At 37.8% G+C, this 17,313-nt stretch overlaps 1 protein-coding gene across 1 annotated transcript in view; it reads right to left on the bottom strand.

Moving 5' to 3' along the window:
- JAKMIP1 (janus kinase and microtubule interacting protein 1) overlaps positions 1-17,313 on the bottom strand; it is a 228,400-nt gene that overhangs the window by 144,196 nt on the left and 66,891 nt on the right. Inside the window, exons 5-6 of the mRNA XM_066548634.1 lie at positions 12,086-12,580; positions 434-643 (exon numbers count right to left, since the gene is read on the bottom strand). Coding sequence (XP_066404731.1) covers positions 434-643; positions 12,086-12,580 — 705 coding nt within the window. The remainder of the gene's footprint in view (positions 1-433; positions 644-12,085; positions 12,581-17,313) is intronic.

A 17,313-nucleotide genomic window follows, 5' to 3' on the forward strand; every position in this document is an offset into this window, starting at 1 on the left:
TAACAATTAAAAAAACTATCTAGGTAAATAATATTTCATATATAGCAGGTTACTTCTCACCAGATTTCTTACTCTCAACTAAAGTAGTTCTATTGTAAAGGATATAAATTAAAATCACATGGCTCAATTTTTGAGAAGTATAGTACCTATTTTCTAATGGTTAAAATATTCCTAAATTAATGAAATAGTGAGAAAATACTGAGGTTCACAGATCAAGATCACAGTGTAATTTCTGGAAGTTCTATATCCACGAATTTCTCAATATTCTTTGCAATTTAAGAGGTCCAAGGAGTTTTTAAATCATCAGTAAAACAGCACAGTGCAGCATCAGGCCATTTTACCATTAATTGGTCCTAGTAGTAACCAAAAAACCAATGTGAACACCCAGGCAGTTCTCCAGAGCTGAATTTCAGAGAAAACTCCATTTTCTTACCGGACTTCCCATCAGTTCACTGATATCTCCCACTCCTGCAGGAAGCTCCCTCTTAGGACTACTGTGGTATCGTTCTGCCTCCTTCACCTGGACAAGCTGCTCATCCAGAGCTTCTTTCTGAAGGAGCAGTTTCTGGGTATGGCCTGCCTGGACTCCAAGGTCCTTCTCCAGAGCCAGAATCACCCTGTCTTTGCCTTTTATCTCGTCCATCTGAAAAGAAATAATGCATGAAGGAAGTTTCTGTAACATCCCCAAGTGCTCACTGCATGGAAACATACACATTTGCAAAAACAAAGTTCTGTTTCTCTCAGAATTGAACCAGCACTGAAACTGTGGCTGCCAAAAAGAAAATACATCTTCTCTGTAGTCTTTTTCTCTGTCCTTAAAAAAGGTTCAGCCTTCACTCAATCAAGAGTTTCCTTGGTTCAGTCTCAACTCAGAGACAAACAAAACCAGAGGCAAACATGCAGTGAAACAGAATACACAGCCATGAAAACATCCACTTCACCTAAGGATACGCACTTCTGTACAGAGAAGAAAAATCTGCTTTCACTATGTTTCGGCAAAGAAACACAATTAGTACAAGATAAGACAAACACACCATTGAAAACTCACCTGGGCTTTGTTTCAAAGCTTGAGCCACAGACATTTGCCCTATGTTGACTCCCTCTTTTTTAGTGAGTATCATGTGTGGTGAATCTCTTCACAAACATTTAAAATTAGTAATATTTACATGCATAATATTTGAACTTAAAATCTTAAGCATACCTATGTATTTTATGTGCCCTTGTTATAAGGTTCAAATGAGGACTAGTCTTTATGCAGAAGGAAAAAAGTAAGTGCACACAGACCATTAGAATAAAGGGTAGGAAGAAAGAGTTCTTAAACACCCTCTCTGGTTACTGAACTGTGTGTTCATACATCTCCATACCAAATAAAGCTCACTGCTCACAGTGATCCACTGCAGCTCTCATAGGATTTGTCCCTTGCAGCATCAGTGTTAAATTCACTTTGGTACTATTCCAAATGCTAGAGGAAGTGACAATCTGCAGCAGTTACTATAGAAACAGATTTCTTAACAAGAACATTAACCATTAACAATGTATTTATTGGAACTGTGCTGTATCTCCTCCAGTTTGCAAAACTGTTTTCTTGGTCAACATAAATGCATGAAATTTTGGAAGTCAATTTTATTTTGGAAAAATAAAATAATGAAGTTGTTAAATCATATGTTTCTTGTTTACTGTACTCCTACATCCATAGAAGCCCTTTATGTCAAGTTACACCTAAAGAAAAAAGAAGGAAAAGAAAAAAAAGACATACTAGAAGTAATTTATAGTTCAAAGTGATTTACAGGATTAAACACAATGAGATTACATGATCAGATGCAATTTGCTTCTTCAGGATTCTTGTCTTAATCCTTTCACAATCTACAAAGCACATGAAATTAGTTTGTGTAAAGAACCTGACCGGCAGGGGATGGCTTGGCTGAACCATGATCAAAGATAAAAAGGTCAGATTTGAAGTGAATAAGCTGCTCTAGGCTACTCTGAAGTTCTAACTGGAGCTGATGAAGATTGGCTCAGATGGAGATTTCTTCCCTGATTTAGAAAAGTTGCTGTGTCCCAACTCCTCGTACAGGAAATAAAAACAAACTTCCCAGTATGTCAGCTCCCATTAGTGAGACTTCCAAGTATGCCAAAAAAGGACATGTAGGAAAGAATGCAGTTTTCATTAATGGAAGAATTTGCAACATGCAGGATTTCAGAGTGACTGCACAGTGAACAACAATGACAAAAATTAAGCAGCTGCTTCATTTACTGAATGCTATCTGTCAGGCACACTGATCTATAAGGGAGCCCTTGGGAGGAAAAAATGTCATGTAACTAAATACTGTGGACAGTTTATCTTTCAATTACACAGGTGTTCACACTGAACATCCACATAACTGACACAGGAATCTGCCCAGGCAAGGCACACATTCAGGAAGAAGACCCAAGCTTACATATGCAGCCCTAATTCAAGGTACCTAATTAGTAGTGTATTTCATAATCTTCCTCTTCTCACAACTTAATGGTAAATGCAATGATATAGGCTTTAAGTTGGAAGAAAAAAGGAAAGCAACAATCTTGGTACTTGCTGAACTGACACAGAACTGATCCTTTGAAACAGATGTGAGCAGTGCAGTCACACCCACATCACCCTCCTCACACACTTCCATTGATCAAAGCACACAGGCTCACACAAATTAGAAAGAAATGCCACAAAAGAGCATGGCTTTGAGGTGAGGGTTAAGGGAAGGCATAATTCTCCTCTCCTTTTCCTACTACTCTTTTTTCCTAGCACAAAAACCTACATGTAATGAATCTTTCTGATAAAAACAAATGCCTCATGTTTAAGTCAAGCTAAAAGTCTTTGAAACACTGATATAATGAAATAGCAATGACTGCAGAGCCTTTTTTATTTTGGGTTTCTATTTTAAGTTACAGGTATGCACTCAAGGACCTCTTACTCATGTAAACCGGTGCACGCACACACACAAAAATACACAGAACACTGCGATAGTGCTTTATTTTTAATAAGCACAAACCACCAGAAGAAAAGAATTTCTAAGGAGCTAACTTACCACAAATCGATAAAGATGATTAGAATTGCATGAAGAATGCCTCCAAATTGTGCTTCAGAAGCATGGGGGTCAGTACAATTGTGCTCTCTTCAAGGGAATGGTTACACCCTTTGTTCATCCAATGTAACTGCACTGACCTAGTTAATGTCTCAATTTTCTTATATCTACAGCAATCTCACCCAAAGACTTATTATCTTTTTCAGCCTTCCATGGTGCAGAGCAAATCTGCAGAGCAAATCAAATCATCTTCCTTGCCTGTTTTCCTAACAGAGGGCACAAATTGGTCCAGAGTGGCGGGAGAAAAAAGGAAGAGAAGTATTTTACAGCAATGCAACCTCCCTCAGTTCCATGTGGAAGAGATGGTATGTCAGGGGCCCAGGAGGCAATGAAAGAGGAGTCACATGACTAGGAAAAGAGAAAGATGGTTTAGGTTTAAACTGAACATAAGCTGCCATAGAAGAAGACTTTGGTTTAGCCTAGTATTATATATTCTAATAGTTGTAAAATTTCAAAGTCTCCATGTCAGTTCTGTCCCACTGGAGAACAACTGGAGCCACAGTTTGTTACATGAAGGAAAAAAAAAAGTTGGCAGCATAAAGTCCACCCAACTAATGTAATTAGGTATGCATTAGGTATGTATTTTAGACATATGCATTATGGTCTCTATTTTAGTGGGGAGAAGTGTATCTTCCATTAGGAAAATGAAAATCCAAATGGATTAATCCAGCTTCCCTGCTGCGTCTATTTTAATCAATCACATGTTGTGGAAGCAACCCTGTCGTAGCCAAGACTCTCTAAGAATCTACATGGTCTTGAAGAGAAGGAGAATTTCGTATTAGACTAAGTGACAGAGTTGATAAGAAAGCTTTCAGGCACAGAAGCCCTTCAGCAGATCAGATTAGGAAGTGTTTTCATGTTTTCTACCATGGCATTGCACTTGAAGGACCAACATGTGACAACTGGAACCTGCATGCAATAACTCCCACCACTGCTTTAATGGATTCCTGCCTGTTCTGCAACTCATCTGAGACCTCTCAATAAGATACAGAGAATCTTATCGAGAAACCATTTTTTCATCCAATATATTTAGCACAATGACATCCCAATCATGCATTGTGCTCACACATATTGTATAAATCAAATACATAATCCCAGAAATCCCTTCCAAGTGTTGTTTAGGTTTCAAATTTGTTTTCAGTTAAAACAAATTTACCCACTTTCTGCAGTTACCAAGTAAAACAGGGTCACATGAACTCTTCTATTCTCTTTTGCATGGATTTTAAAGTACTTTAGAACAGTGATTATTCTTTATGCATTTAAGGGTGGTACAAGTCAGTGCAAAAAGTCTGTGGTAGGAGGACAGTGGAGCAACATGAGGTTAGAACATATTTTCAATTATAGGCCTTGAGAAGAAAAGTAGCAGAAATACCCTCTGAAAGAGGATTTAAAGAAAGTAAGATCATTCACAAGCAGCTGCAGAGGCAAATTACTGAGGAATCACCTTGAGTAGCATAAGTAACTGTGGAGGTCTGGTTAAAATTAGAGCTTTTTAAATATAATTTCTTCAGGGGTTTTGTGCTGTCAAATGTTAGTTGCTAAACACAGACACTTCCTGCATTTTGTCAATGAAGGGATAGCATTTACAGCCTGTGTCAAAATTACCCAAGTGCCTAAGAATATGTATCTAACTGCCCCCTTACAGCTAAGAGAAATGAGCAGAAATGAGTCTTTTAATAATATTTATGAAACATGAAAGAGGACCAAGCCAGTCATAAGAAAAAGCATCCCCTGCCAATTATGCCACACTTCAATGACTACAGTGAAAGAAAGTCAGAGACCTTTGGGGGAACTTTAGTCTCTCATGAAGTTGAAAGAGAAATTCCCAGGGAATTAAAAGCCACATCTATCAAGGCATTGACATATTCAGTTTCCAAAGTGGAAAAAGCCAGCTGCTGCATTGCCAAGTGTAAGACCTTCCTCTTCACCCATACTTGTCAAAGTTATCTCCTAGCCAACTGCAGAACAAAATTCTACAGTGCTCTTCTCCAGTAGAAATTTAATTAACCTTTATACTAAGTGCCTGACACTGAAAATAGGGCTATCTTGACAGAGGAATTGCTGGTTACTATAAAGAACTAAAAGAAGATGCTACTCAAAAGCACAGGTAAAGATTGAACCAAAAAGAATTAACATCTTTTATATTTATAAAGGGACACTAAGAACTAACAACAATATCCCAAGCTGAAAGCTCATGTGGAGAAAAGAATTAAAATATTCCAGAGCTGTGTACAGTATTCCCTACAACAGACGTGGTCAGCTATTCAAATAAATGTTTGCTGCTTATTTGGGACACTTAGGGGGAAAAAGGACAAGAGATACCAACCATTCAGTGGAATAATAAGGGTCACAGACAGAAGTGGATAGGATTTATTTTTAATTTCATGTGTAATTTTTCTAAACCAACAGTCAATAAGCTCCAGTAGCTCTTCTCACACATTTTTTCTCAAGTGTGTAAATCTCATTAGAAGTTTTGATAAATTATACAAGAAACACCACATGGACAGAAAATTCCAGAACTGATAAGAGGTTTCTCACAACTTTCTCAAAAGCCAGTTACAACCTCTACTACTGGATTTCTCCTATTACCTATCCCAAGTGTTCATTGACAGAATTGTAATGAAAAAGTAGTCAAAAATATAAAAATGAAGCAAAACTAAGTAATACAAACTTTAGAAGGTTTTTCTCTGTCCGTGTGCTACACCACATGTAACTGTTGTGGGTTTTTAATACTGTCCCAAATTTTGTAAGGAGATATAGAAGTCAAATTTGTGACCTTCCTAACTTTTTAGAAAATATTAAGAACAAACACAAAAATCTGAACCTGCACTATGAAAAAGGTTTGATTAGATCTGCTTGATTCAAGGAAAAACAACATCTGGCTGGAATGCTGCCCTGTGAGCTCCTAAAGGAAGGAGCATAAATCTTGAGAGGACAGAAAGCCAAGTATTATTTGCAGTCCTACAAAGCTGGAGGTGGTGGGTCTCTGCTGCAGCTTAGCCCAGGCTTGGAATGCAGCTGAAACACGTGTCTCAAACAGATGGCACAATCCAGGAGCAGCCTAGCATTTGATAGCAGCAGCTGTGTGTGAAATACAGGCGGGGCTGAGCAGCCGAAGCTGCAGCTCTGCCCAGCCAGGCACAACTGCCTGGGATGATTCAAAGCTCAGCTTTCCAGGCTCAAAATTCGAGTCAAAACTCACACACAGTGCCAGGGCACAAGTGAAGAGAGAAAAGCAAGGCTCCACCCTTTCATCAGGCCAGCAGGGAGTGCCCCTGCCAACAGCCAACTGTCCCTCTGCTCCAGGATGTTCAGACAAATGTCTCTGCATTGCCCCCAGTGATGAAAGGAGCATACAGGTACAAATTCCACTGCCTCAAAATGGCAAAATCCTAGTAATGGTAATACAGGAGAACATTCAAAACTGTTCCCATCAGTAGGTAATTTGGGGTTTGATGGAGCATTAAACTTTTGCTTCTATTACTTTTCATGTCAATTGCTCATATGAAGAAATGGAATGCACTTTTCCCCAAATTTGTGGATGATACCAAATTCAGAGGAGCTGTTACCACACTAGGGAACAGGAAGACCATTCATAGAAACTTTTTGACATGCTGGAGAAATGAGCCAAGAAACCTTCATAAAGTTTGCCTAAGAAAGGTACAATGTCCTGCCCCTGGGAGAGCTCAAGTGCCTGTTGGATGCAAATTGAAGTTGGCAGTTTTGCAATGGAAAGAAAGAAAAGAGGAAAAAATAGACAAAAGGAAAAATCTTTGCATCCTGTAGGGCGAGCTGGATATGGGTCAGTGGTGAGAGCTTGCAATAATTGAAGTTAAATTGATACTGGGCCAAACCAGGAGGGGTGTTACCAAAAGAGATTTAACTTTTTATTAAGCATATGGGAAACCACACCAGGAGCACCCGAGCCACTTCTGGGCTCCCCAGCACAAAAAAGAAGGTATTGACAAACTGGCCTAGGTGCCATATAACTGGAGGAAGACCAGTAAGAGCACTAGGGGGCTGCAACATCCAGAATTTAAGGAATGGTGAAGATGCCAGGCTCGCTCAGCCAGCCAAAGGAAGCAGGCAGGATGAGTTAAAACAGCAGATATTCAGGATATCCATTCATCCAAAGGGGAATACAGCCATGAACAAAGTACATGCTTCTCCAAGATACACAGCAAAAGGACAATAATGACAATCAAAAGAAGAACAAGAAAGAAATCTCACAGTGTCTGGGCTTTAGGGCAGGCTGTCACGGCTGAACTCCATCTTGGGAGGTTTTCAAACTGGACTGGAGGAGGCCCAGAGCAACCTGATCCAACCTTGAAAGCAGCACTGCTTCAAGCAGGACACTGGACCTGGAGAGCACCCTCACCATCTAAATTTCCCATGATTGTATTACAATCCCAATGCTAAACCATTCTGAAGACCATAGACTCCATATTAGTATAATCCATACTAAGGACAGACAGACAAACAACCATATTAAGAGTTCTGCAATGTTAGAAAATAGGAATTTGTGAAGGATGTGAGTTGAAATTTTGGGCTGTCCTAAACTGGAGCAACCTAATTCTTAATTCTAAAAAAAACTTTTCAGAAGCCTTCACTTAGAATGTGAGATGCCGTGTTACACACAGACACAAAAACTGAAATACTAGTTTTAAAAAATCAATATAAATGATACATGAGCTCATTCCATAACATGTTTTTTGTCTTGAAAGGAAGTTTCATTGAAACTGCCTGGACTTCTACCTTTAAAAACTGCTTCATCTATTAGTATGAATGATATTCTTTCATGTCCTGCATTATATTTATTTGGGAGACACCAGACAGAGGCAGCTTTCCACACTGGAAGGAGTTTTTTATTTATGCAGCAATATAATTTGGGCTAAGGAGATTAAGGACACTTAAATAGTGCATCTGTCTCCATAGATCAGGAACTTCTAAAAATCACCCCTTGAAAACAATTTCTTTTACTTTGATGCTCTTAGCAGCAAAAGGATTTTTTGCCTTGCAAGTATGAATCTGCAATACTGTCACACTGCTCTTTAGACAATTTTTATAAGGCTACTTGAAAATACAATTGAAATATTTTATTCATCTGGTGTACTGTATGCCCTCTTAAACAGGAACCTTATTGTGCATCTAATACAATTAGTGGAATCTTAATGATTTTGTGGTTAAGAAAATTAGGTCTATTTTATATTGAAGTTTTCAGTTAATTTCAATCCAAGCTGTTAAAGAATATTTAGGAAGACCATATGTGTAAAGATTTTAACAGAGTAGAATGGTATTTAGCTGGAAAATAAGTGAAAAGCTTGGTGTTAAAGACATTTCCAATAAAAGAAACAGTGTTTACTAAAACATACACCACAAAATGCAGGGTGCAAGTGTCATTTGTTCATTCCAAAGTTTAAATATTATATTAAGTGTTCACAAAATAAGCATTCGGGTTTTTTTCTTATTCAACCAATACTAAAAATTAGTAGATCAGTGATGTCATAATTCAATATTCTTTTAATGATTGGGCTTTTGCATACATTTTCCAAGGCAAGAACTGCAAAATGCCCATTAATCTTGCCACTGCAAAAACAGTACCTAGAGAAATGTGCCTTGCAATGTAAGGGCCTGCTTAAAAACAGTGTCCAAGTGGTCCCAGAATGAATGGAACCTTGAACTAACATGGTCAATGGCCATGGCCTCCTTCCCCACCCGTGCTGGCAGCAGAGTATGGCTGGGCCGTTTCCCAGGATCACCAACAACATGAACAGGCTATTTCAGGACTGCCAGGGAAAAGAGAGCAACTTTACTTACCTCTGAAAACTAACTTCAAACCTGATTATCAAACCAAGTCAGTTAAATGGCAAGCTTAATCAAGGACTAAGGAAAATTGGCTGAAATTGCTATTTTGTCTACTATTGTACAGTTTTCATTCTGTGGAACAATACAACTGTTCAGACTCAACTACTCAGGAAATACGGGCTGAACAAAATAAATAACCACTGTTCTTTTTTTCTAATCTTGTTCTCCAAGGTGCCTCTTTACTTTCAAGACATCTGTTTCATTTGTCCCTCCAGTTTGTTACTAGCTATTTTTACTTCTGGTTTCATAGCTGCCAGCACATTGTGCTGGTGCATATACACAACAAGGATGTAGTTCCTTGGAGGGTGGGGGAATAAAATCCACAGCAATTAGCATTCCTTAAATTAATGGAAAAATTTATATCACTGTTACATTTTCAATTACAGGAACATAAAAATTCCAGCATAATTTCTTGCTGTACATAGAAAAAGTGTGCTATATGTTTTGCCAAATAGATATTTTACTTTCTCTTATTAAGCACTAGGACCTTAGTCATTCAGTCTTGTTTCTGTTGAGGTTTGTTGGGTATTTTTCATGGCTCAATTCAAAACTATGAAAACACTCCCCAAATTGATCAATCATATTTTTTAAAAATATAGTCAATATAATTGTATCTGTATACACATAGACAATGGATTTGGCTTTTTTCCTTTCTCATAACTTATTTTTTAATAGCAGCCAAGAATTGTAAGATTTTAGTCAGATTAGTCATGGGTGTTAAAGTTAATGGCAAAATACAGATTTTTTTTTTCCTAGCTGCAATATCTATAAGAAAAGCATTCACAAAAGTAATCTGTGATCTGAAATGCAAAATAAATCAGCCAAGTCTGACAAGACAATCAGTCTGCATCCTGAATCACTCTATCTGAATTTGAATTACAGTATGGCCAGCCCATTTAGGTAGTTAATCCCAAAGATGCTGGTTTCCTAATAATGCCACAAAACACTGTGCACATACAAAAGAGCACATTAATTGAAACTCAGTTACAGAACTGTGCTAATATTAATAACACTTCCTTTCACATCCTGATCATTTCATCTCATACAATGGTACAAACCAACAAAGAAGCCCAGATCCAGAGCTGATAGGGTTAATCTGAAATGGAAGGTGAGCATCCCTTGAACTAATTAAATGGAGAAGAGAGAGAAATATCCCAGTGATCAGATTCTACAACCCTATGTGCTTTCTCAAAGGAAAAGAGAGCCTATCTAGGAACTCTGCAGTATTTTTTACCTCATCTCAGATTTAAAGACTGCCCTGTGCAATAATAACTACCTAAATTCCTAAGGATTCCTAGAAGAACAGGGTTTTTTTTCTTTCAAAAAACCCCACAAAACATTTAATTTTAACTTAAGGAATTAAATTAAAATTAAAAGGAATTTAAGGAAAAAACTGAAATTCGTTATATGAAAGGAAGGGAAGCACTAGAAGGCAGCACAGGACTCTTGGAGGAAGATACAAACATTTCCTAAGAAAGCCCATGAGACCAGTGGCAGGGCTTCCACTGGTCTTTCCTCTGGTGCTGGGAAAAGGAAACAAGAGTTACCTACACACTCTCCCACCAAAGTATATTCACCTTTTCAGATGTACTAAGTAACACAGGCTCAGCAAGCCTACAATTAAAATTTTGAATGACTTCACAGAATTTTTTTTGTTGTGCCAGACAGATAACAGAGTGCCCTTCTTCATCATCTTTGCACAACAGCAGGCTGAAAACCTCTGCTCTTGAAAGTGAAGAGTTAAGTATTTCCTTTGAAACCCTTCTTGGAGGAGGTTAAATTCACTTAGAAAATGTCCTCCAGAAAAACATATGCCAGAATGTATCAACCTTCTCTCTTCTGTAATACTTTTTAAAATTATCTGTACTTCATAGCCATGATTTTAGAATTTTACTTGTCTAATAGACAATAGATAATGAAAGAAGCTATGTTTGCAGAAACTGCATTGTCAGTCTTTGCAGTGGTCTTAATTAATGAACAAAATGATACCCCTGAGACTCAATCAACATCCAATTAATTTAAAGCATAAATATTAACTGCATTAAAAGCTTTCATTTTCTCAAACAGAAAATCAGCAGCAGTAAATAGATATTACAGTTTGTAGCTTGTCCTCATCATAATTTTTCCTGAGGAATACAAGAAATAAGAGGTCATTTCTGCACAAATTCAAACCCACAAGAAATTTTCCTAAGGAAACTGATGTTTCATTCTATTAAAAGTCTGTACTACTTGACATAACATAAATATTATGCTTATTTTATTTTTTTTTAATTTGCATAGCTATCATACTGCTAGTTTGTGCAGATAAACCATTAGGTATCCACATAGATATAGAAAATATCATGTTATCAAACAGAAGTGTCACTTGATGAAGACCTCTTTAAATGTATAACTGTGTACAGCCCATCTTAGATTCTATACATTTTACAAAGCTGAATAATTTGGGGCACCCACTGTCAGGAAATACCGCCTGGATTTTGATTTTATACCAACAGCATAGTCTGCCATCTGTGCTGAAGTCCTAGGGTTTATGAAGCGTGAAAAAAGCCTGCTGTCCTAGGCCCTAACTTTTCTGCGGCTATAGATAAAACACAGAAATTCTGAAAGGGCAACAGTGCTTCATATTGAATGACCTGGATAAAGATGCAAAAAGAAGCAAAGAGACTGTCTTGTTTCAGCACAACTGGTTCCTCCAATTTAAATATAAAACTCTACATGAATTTAATGTTGCCATCTCACAAGGCATTCTTACTGTCCAACCAACAATCCCTGACTTGTTTTGGTCACCAGGAGTGTAGTTGCACAACTGGGAAGGGGAAAGTCTATTTCTTTGATCTGTTGAGAAAATTCATTCTGGAAAGCCTTGGTTGTCTTCTATTCTATTTGGTGGGACATAAAGCTTTGGACTGTGTTGGATAGGCTATGGAGCCAAGGTTCACCTTTGCTGTAAGGAGGAGAAAAAGTGGAAACAGTGGCCCCTTGTAGCAATCAGCACTGATTGAAGATATCACTGCCAAAGGCTGCTTTGATATTTATGGGCACATAGAGCAATATATCAATATCTGCTACAAACTGAAATAAGCAGCATTACTCAGTGAACTCACCAGCCTGCGGATCTCCCTCTCACACTCCCGCTTTATTCTGTTGATCTCATCCTGGTGGGACTGATAAGCCGTGCGCAGGTCCGCAGCCTTCATTTTATCTGCCTGCATGATGTTGTTCAGAGCTTCTTCAAGCTGCTTTTTGCCAGATTTCAGCTCCAAGATCTCTTGTTGCAGCTTCATTCGCTCCCCGTCGAAGGCCTTGCGAGCCTCCTCCTTTGCCTCGCTCAGCAGCGCCGTCTTCACCTTGTCAGCCGCCCCATCCCGCAGGACATTGACTGTCGACTGCAAACGCTGAATTTCACCATCCTTGATTTTCACCATTCTTGCCACCTCCTGCTCATGCTGCCGGATCAGTAGCTCTCTGACACTCTGAAGTTCCTTCATTTTCTCCTCGTGGAGCTTGGCTTTCAGTTCAGAAATATAGGCAGTGTGCTTATGCTGCTCCTGCTCCCTTTCTTGCTTAACCTCTTGGATTTTTTCTCTCAGTTTACCCACCTGGAACAAAATATAAAATATTGATTAACATGCACCACTCCACTTTTTAAAGTCACCAAGGAAGCTGCCTCCAAACTGATCTTAAAAACCAATCCTGAATATTCAAAAGCAAAGACTGCACACCTCTCTTGAGTAAACAAATGGAGAAGCAGGGCTGGAAAAAGGCCATGTGCATGTTAAGGAATCTGCTATAGGGATGTGCAACTGGTTATGAGTTCTCACAGATCTAGGGAATAAAATAAAACTGACCAACATGCAATCTAGTTATCTCCTTATTTCCTGTACCAACCACAATAAGTTATTTCCTTATTTCCTGTTACTCATAACCCCTCTACTGTGCTCTACAAGCAAATGGAAAATTACACAAACAGGGAAAAGACTTTATGTTTATGCTGGAAATACTTTTATTTTGGATTTCTTAATTTCTTAGCTAATTTAATGGGAAAGTCCTCATTATATAAGCCAAAAGAATTGGCCTTTTGAAAAACCAAGTCTACTCAATGGACCTCAGATCTCACCCCAAAAGTGAAACTATTCATGTCCCTAGACATTTCAGAAAATATAGGCCAGTGAGTCTAAGGGCTGGGGAGAGAGTAGTGGAAAAATATTATAGACTATTATAGTAATATCCACTGTGATGAAACCTCATTATAAAATAATGCTCAGTAGGCTATATGGAAAGCAATGCTTTTTTCCATGTGGAATAAGATGTTAATTTAGAATAAAGGGGGAAAAAGAGAAAGGCTCAGTTGTCTTTTGCAGTACACCAGAAAGGCTATAATGTATTTTATCATTCATAGTTTCAGTAACATCTTTCAACTATCCTCATTACCAAGACTGCCAAAACCTCTATCAGAGGCAGAGGTTTCAAAAATTGTATTTTAATTTTCAATGACAATACAAACATGCACAGCAAATAGAGCTTCATGTTAAAAGAAGGCTACCAAGCAGCAAAATGTTATTCACTGCCACATCTGCTTCTATCTGTGCAACACAAAGCTGGGATCTGTAGTCATGTGATGCATTTAATTTACACTAAATTAAGCCAGAATTGCAAATTGATCAGATAGGTATCCAGTCAGGATCAACCCACCACAACTTGACCTGAAGTCTTCAGACAGCTGGAACAGCAGACTTTTCTTGTGCAAAAAATGTTACAATCCTCTTATTTTGAACAGTAGCTTTGAAATTACCAACTCAAACTTACCCTTGATTTAAAGAAAAGAAGAGATTGGAGCAAGAAAGGAAGGAAAGGTATCACACATTTTTATGAAAGTAACCTAGATGCACTGCTGACTGAACACCACCTAGGAGAGCACTATAATTAGAGCTGTTCAAAAGGTAATAGCTCTGAGTCAGACATTGTCACACACAGATTTTATAGATATTGTCACTCAGTTCCAGGATGATTTTGAGAATGTATCTTTATTAAAGAGAGATAGAGGTTGGGTTTCTTCTCCAAATGGTAAATCTGGCTATTGGAAATTATCTGCAGGATATATCCATGTATGATTTCTTTCAGTGGGATGACATTTAGCTCCAAGCCTACAGTGGATAGCAGTGATTTTTAGTGCTTGCATTAGGATACCCAATTCCATAGCAGAGTCCATGGCAGGGAGGGTGGAATAGATGATCTTTAAAGGTCCCTTCCAAGCCATACCATTCCATGATGCTGTAACAAAACTAAGTCACTTACCCACCTATCTACCATCAGAAGTAAACAGACTGGTTTATAGATAAATTTGAAAATGAAACAACACTCATTATTTACTTATTGCCTTACTGATGAGCCAAGAAAATTGAAATTAAATTGAGCAATGAAACCAACTAATGACAACACAAGGAAACAAACTGCATAATGGCACTTAAAAACACAGATAATATACCTCCAGAACCACAGTAATTTTAAATTAGTCATATTGCACATTAAGCATACAACTGAAAGGCAGTTTTCAATACAACACATCCAAGATTTTTTAATAAATGAGAAATGGATTTTGACATTTTGAAGGAGCACTGAGTCACCAAATTAGCATACTTGCTCAATTTTTCTCATCTTTCACTGAATGAAGGGAAAGCAAAGCAAAACCTATATGCACTTATATGCTGTGAGAAAAGATATTAACCCTTCAGAGTAACTGAGTACTATCATATATCACTAATAATTTTACATAAAAGCTTCAGTAAGAGGAATTTAAACAAGAAGAATTTTAATCCTTAAAAAAACCCTAGAAATCCATCAAAATCCACAAAAAATCCTTCAAAAAAACACAGCATATTAAATGCTTATTACACCTCATGATCCAGAAAAAAAAACAATGCATCCCAGTTCTCAAGGTCTTGAAAAAACCTTTTCTTATTACTGCTTTTTGTCAGAGAAGATGGAAAGTTAGATCTGTTTGTTATATCTTCTCTTAAAGCCATAATCAGTCCTTCCCACACCCCTCAGTCCCTCTCTCCTGCAAACTGTGCAGTTCTGTACTCGTCTGGCTTCCAGAACAAGAATGAAATGAAAATATAGTGTGGTGTTTTTCCATATGCCTGAGTCTCACTTTTTTTTGTATTTTTTTTTTAATATGAAGAAAGCTATCTCAGTGGGAATAGGTACTTTGGCATATTTGTTGCTAAATATTCGTGGATCTCATCACAAGTATTTTTAAAACCACTGAGCTGACTGCCGAGACCTTGCTCATTCACTACAGCTCCTTGTGCTCATAGCATTGGACTTAAAGGTTCAGTCAGAGTGAGTCCTGTCCCCATTCATGTTAAAACAAGTAAAATTTTTGTGCTTTGGTCAGCTCCTTTCATTACTCATTACCCAGCATTTGGAAGTTTTCCAACAAAGCTTTTTCACTAGCAGAGTGAGGGTAGTGAGCCCCTGTTCAGTTCATGCATTTCCTCCTCCAGGCTTTCCATAGATGGCAGCAAACCTGCAGTCCAGGACATCCTGCATCCAACAGGGCCCCCAAAGCTATCAAGCAGGTGTTCCCAAAACAAGACACAGTACAGGGGAACTAAGGCAGGGCCACAATTTTCACTTCACCCCTTAGGCAGCATAAATGAACCCAGCTACTCGTGTGTCCAATGGTCAGAACACCACCAGCAGGATCAACAATGATGCACATCCAAAAACGAGCAAACATCAATTTTGGATCAGGTATTGCATAAGCATGCAGTAAACAACTTTACGGAAAAGATTTCTTAACATGGATCAACAACCAATGAAAAGAAGATGTACTAGGAAAATATGTACCAAGTTTTGAATGTCTCTTGGGTAAAATTTTATTTCAGGGAAAGCGGCATTTTTCAGGCAAAAGTAGGGTAAGGCTAAATTCCATTTGTGATGTCTCTCATCAATTACAAGGTTCCTTCTCAGATAAATCATTAACACAGGCATATACGTGAGGGAAAAAATAGTTTAGGAAAATTAAATTGAATAAATTGGCCCTACAAGAGTTTGTTACCTTTCCTAATACAGTTTACAACCCATGGGTCACAAGCTATCTGTTTAGCAGCTTCAGTACTTCTCCCTTACCTATATTTACACCAGTAAATATATCTAATTTACTTAGAATCCTCCAGGTACAGGTTTTTTTACTTTTTTGATACCAAGAAATAATTTTTCTTGGTTTTGTTACTATTTTTGAACTACAGTCTAAACAGGAAAAATCTCTATGGCTTTGATTTACTCATCTTGTCAGTCAAGGCTTCCTGTAAGTGCTGCACAGACCAGGAGTAGGCTGGGAAATAAACTACACAGTTCCAGTTAAATGATTTAGAGCAAGCACCACAGCAAAGATGAGGGGAAGAGGTTGAAGATCTCCTCCCCCAGCTGCATCCTCACAGAAATGCACTCCAACACACTGCAGAATTTACTTCAGGCTGCAATGCACACTTGGTAGGATTTTGGAGCACTCTGGCTGTAATCTCCTCTTTCCTCTTTCACAGATTTCATTTGTGAGCTCACCCATTTCTCTGCACACATTATGTGCACAATGCACATTCTGTCTCCAGTAACAACCTCAATACACTAGAAAATATTAAATTTTTAAGCTGAAGAAAGGTGAACTAGAAACCAAGCTGAAGCAAATTCTGAATATATACTGAATATAGTGTAAGAAGACTAGTTATTGAAAATATTCCTGCAGCTGTCATGGTCATGTACTTACACCTCATTCTTAGTTGAATCAAGAGTTAAACTTGATGCTCTTACAGGTAAAGACTGGAAGTGTATCAGGGCTAAACGTTTTCTAGTGTTCATGAAATTGTTTTTTTAATCAGAGTTATTTAATGAGTCAAATTTATTTCATTCTTCTGTCCAAGGTATAAGATTACTTTATGTGCTCTTTTTAATACAACTTTAAAAATCATCATAAAATTCACATCCATATTTCTACATATAAAGTCATACAGAACAAAATAGGAAATAAAATAACTAAAAAGAAAAATTTACTAGTGTAAATGCAATCTACCAGCAACTCAAGTCTGCAAGAACAAACACTGAGACACTAAAAAAGAGTAAAATAATGCAACTTACTCACCTGTAAATTATAAAGGGTATTGGCCACTACTAAATTTCATGGTGTGTGGTTTTAAAAAGCTTAAGTAGTTTGTGCAACTTGTTTTAAAATTTGTTGTCATAATATCAATCAACAGCAAGAGAAGTTGGCTGAGAAAGTGAATAGCAAAACCCCTGACTTATCTGTTAATTTATCAATACCCCTGACCCGTAA

This window comes from Molothrus aeneus, chromosome 4 (genome assembly GCF_037042795.1).
Source record: "Molothrus aeneus isolate 106 chromosome 4, BPBGC_Maene_1.0, whole genome shotgun sequence".
NCBI lineage: Eukaryota > Metazoa > Chordata > Aves > Passeriformes > Icteridae > Molothrus > Molothrus aeneus.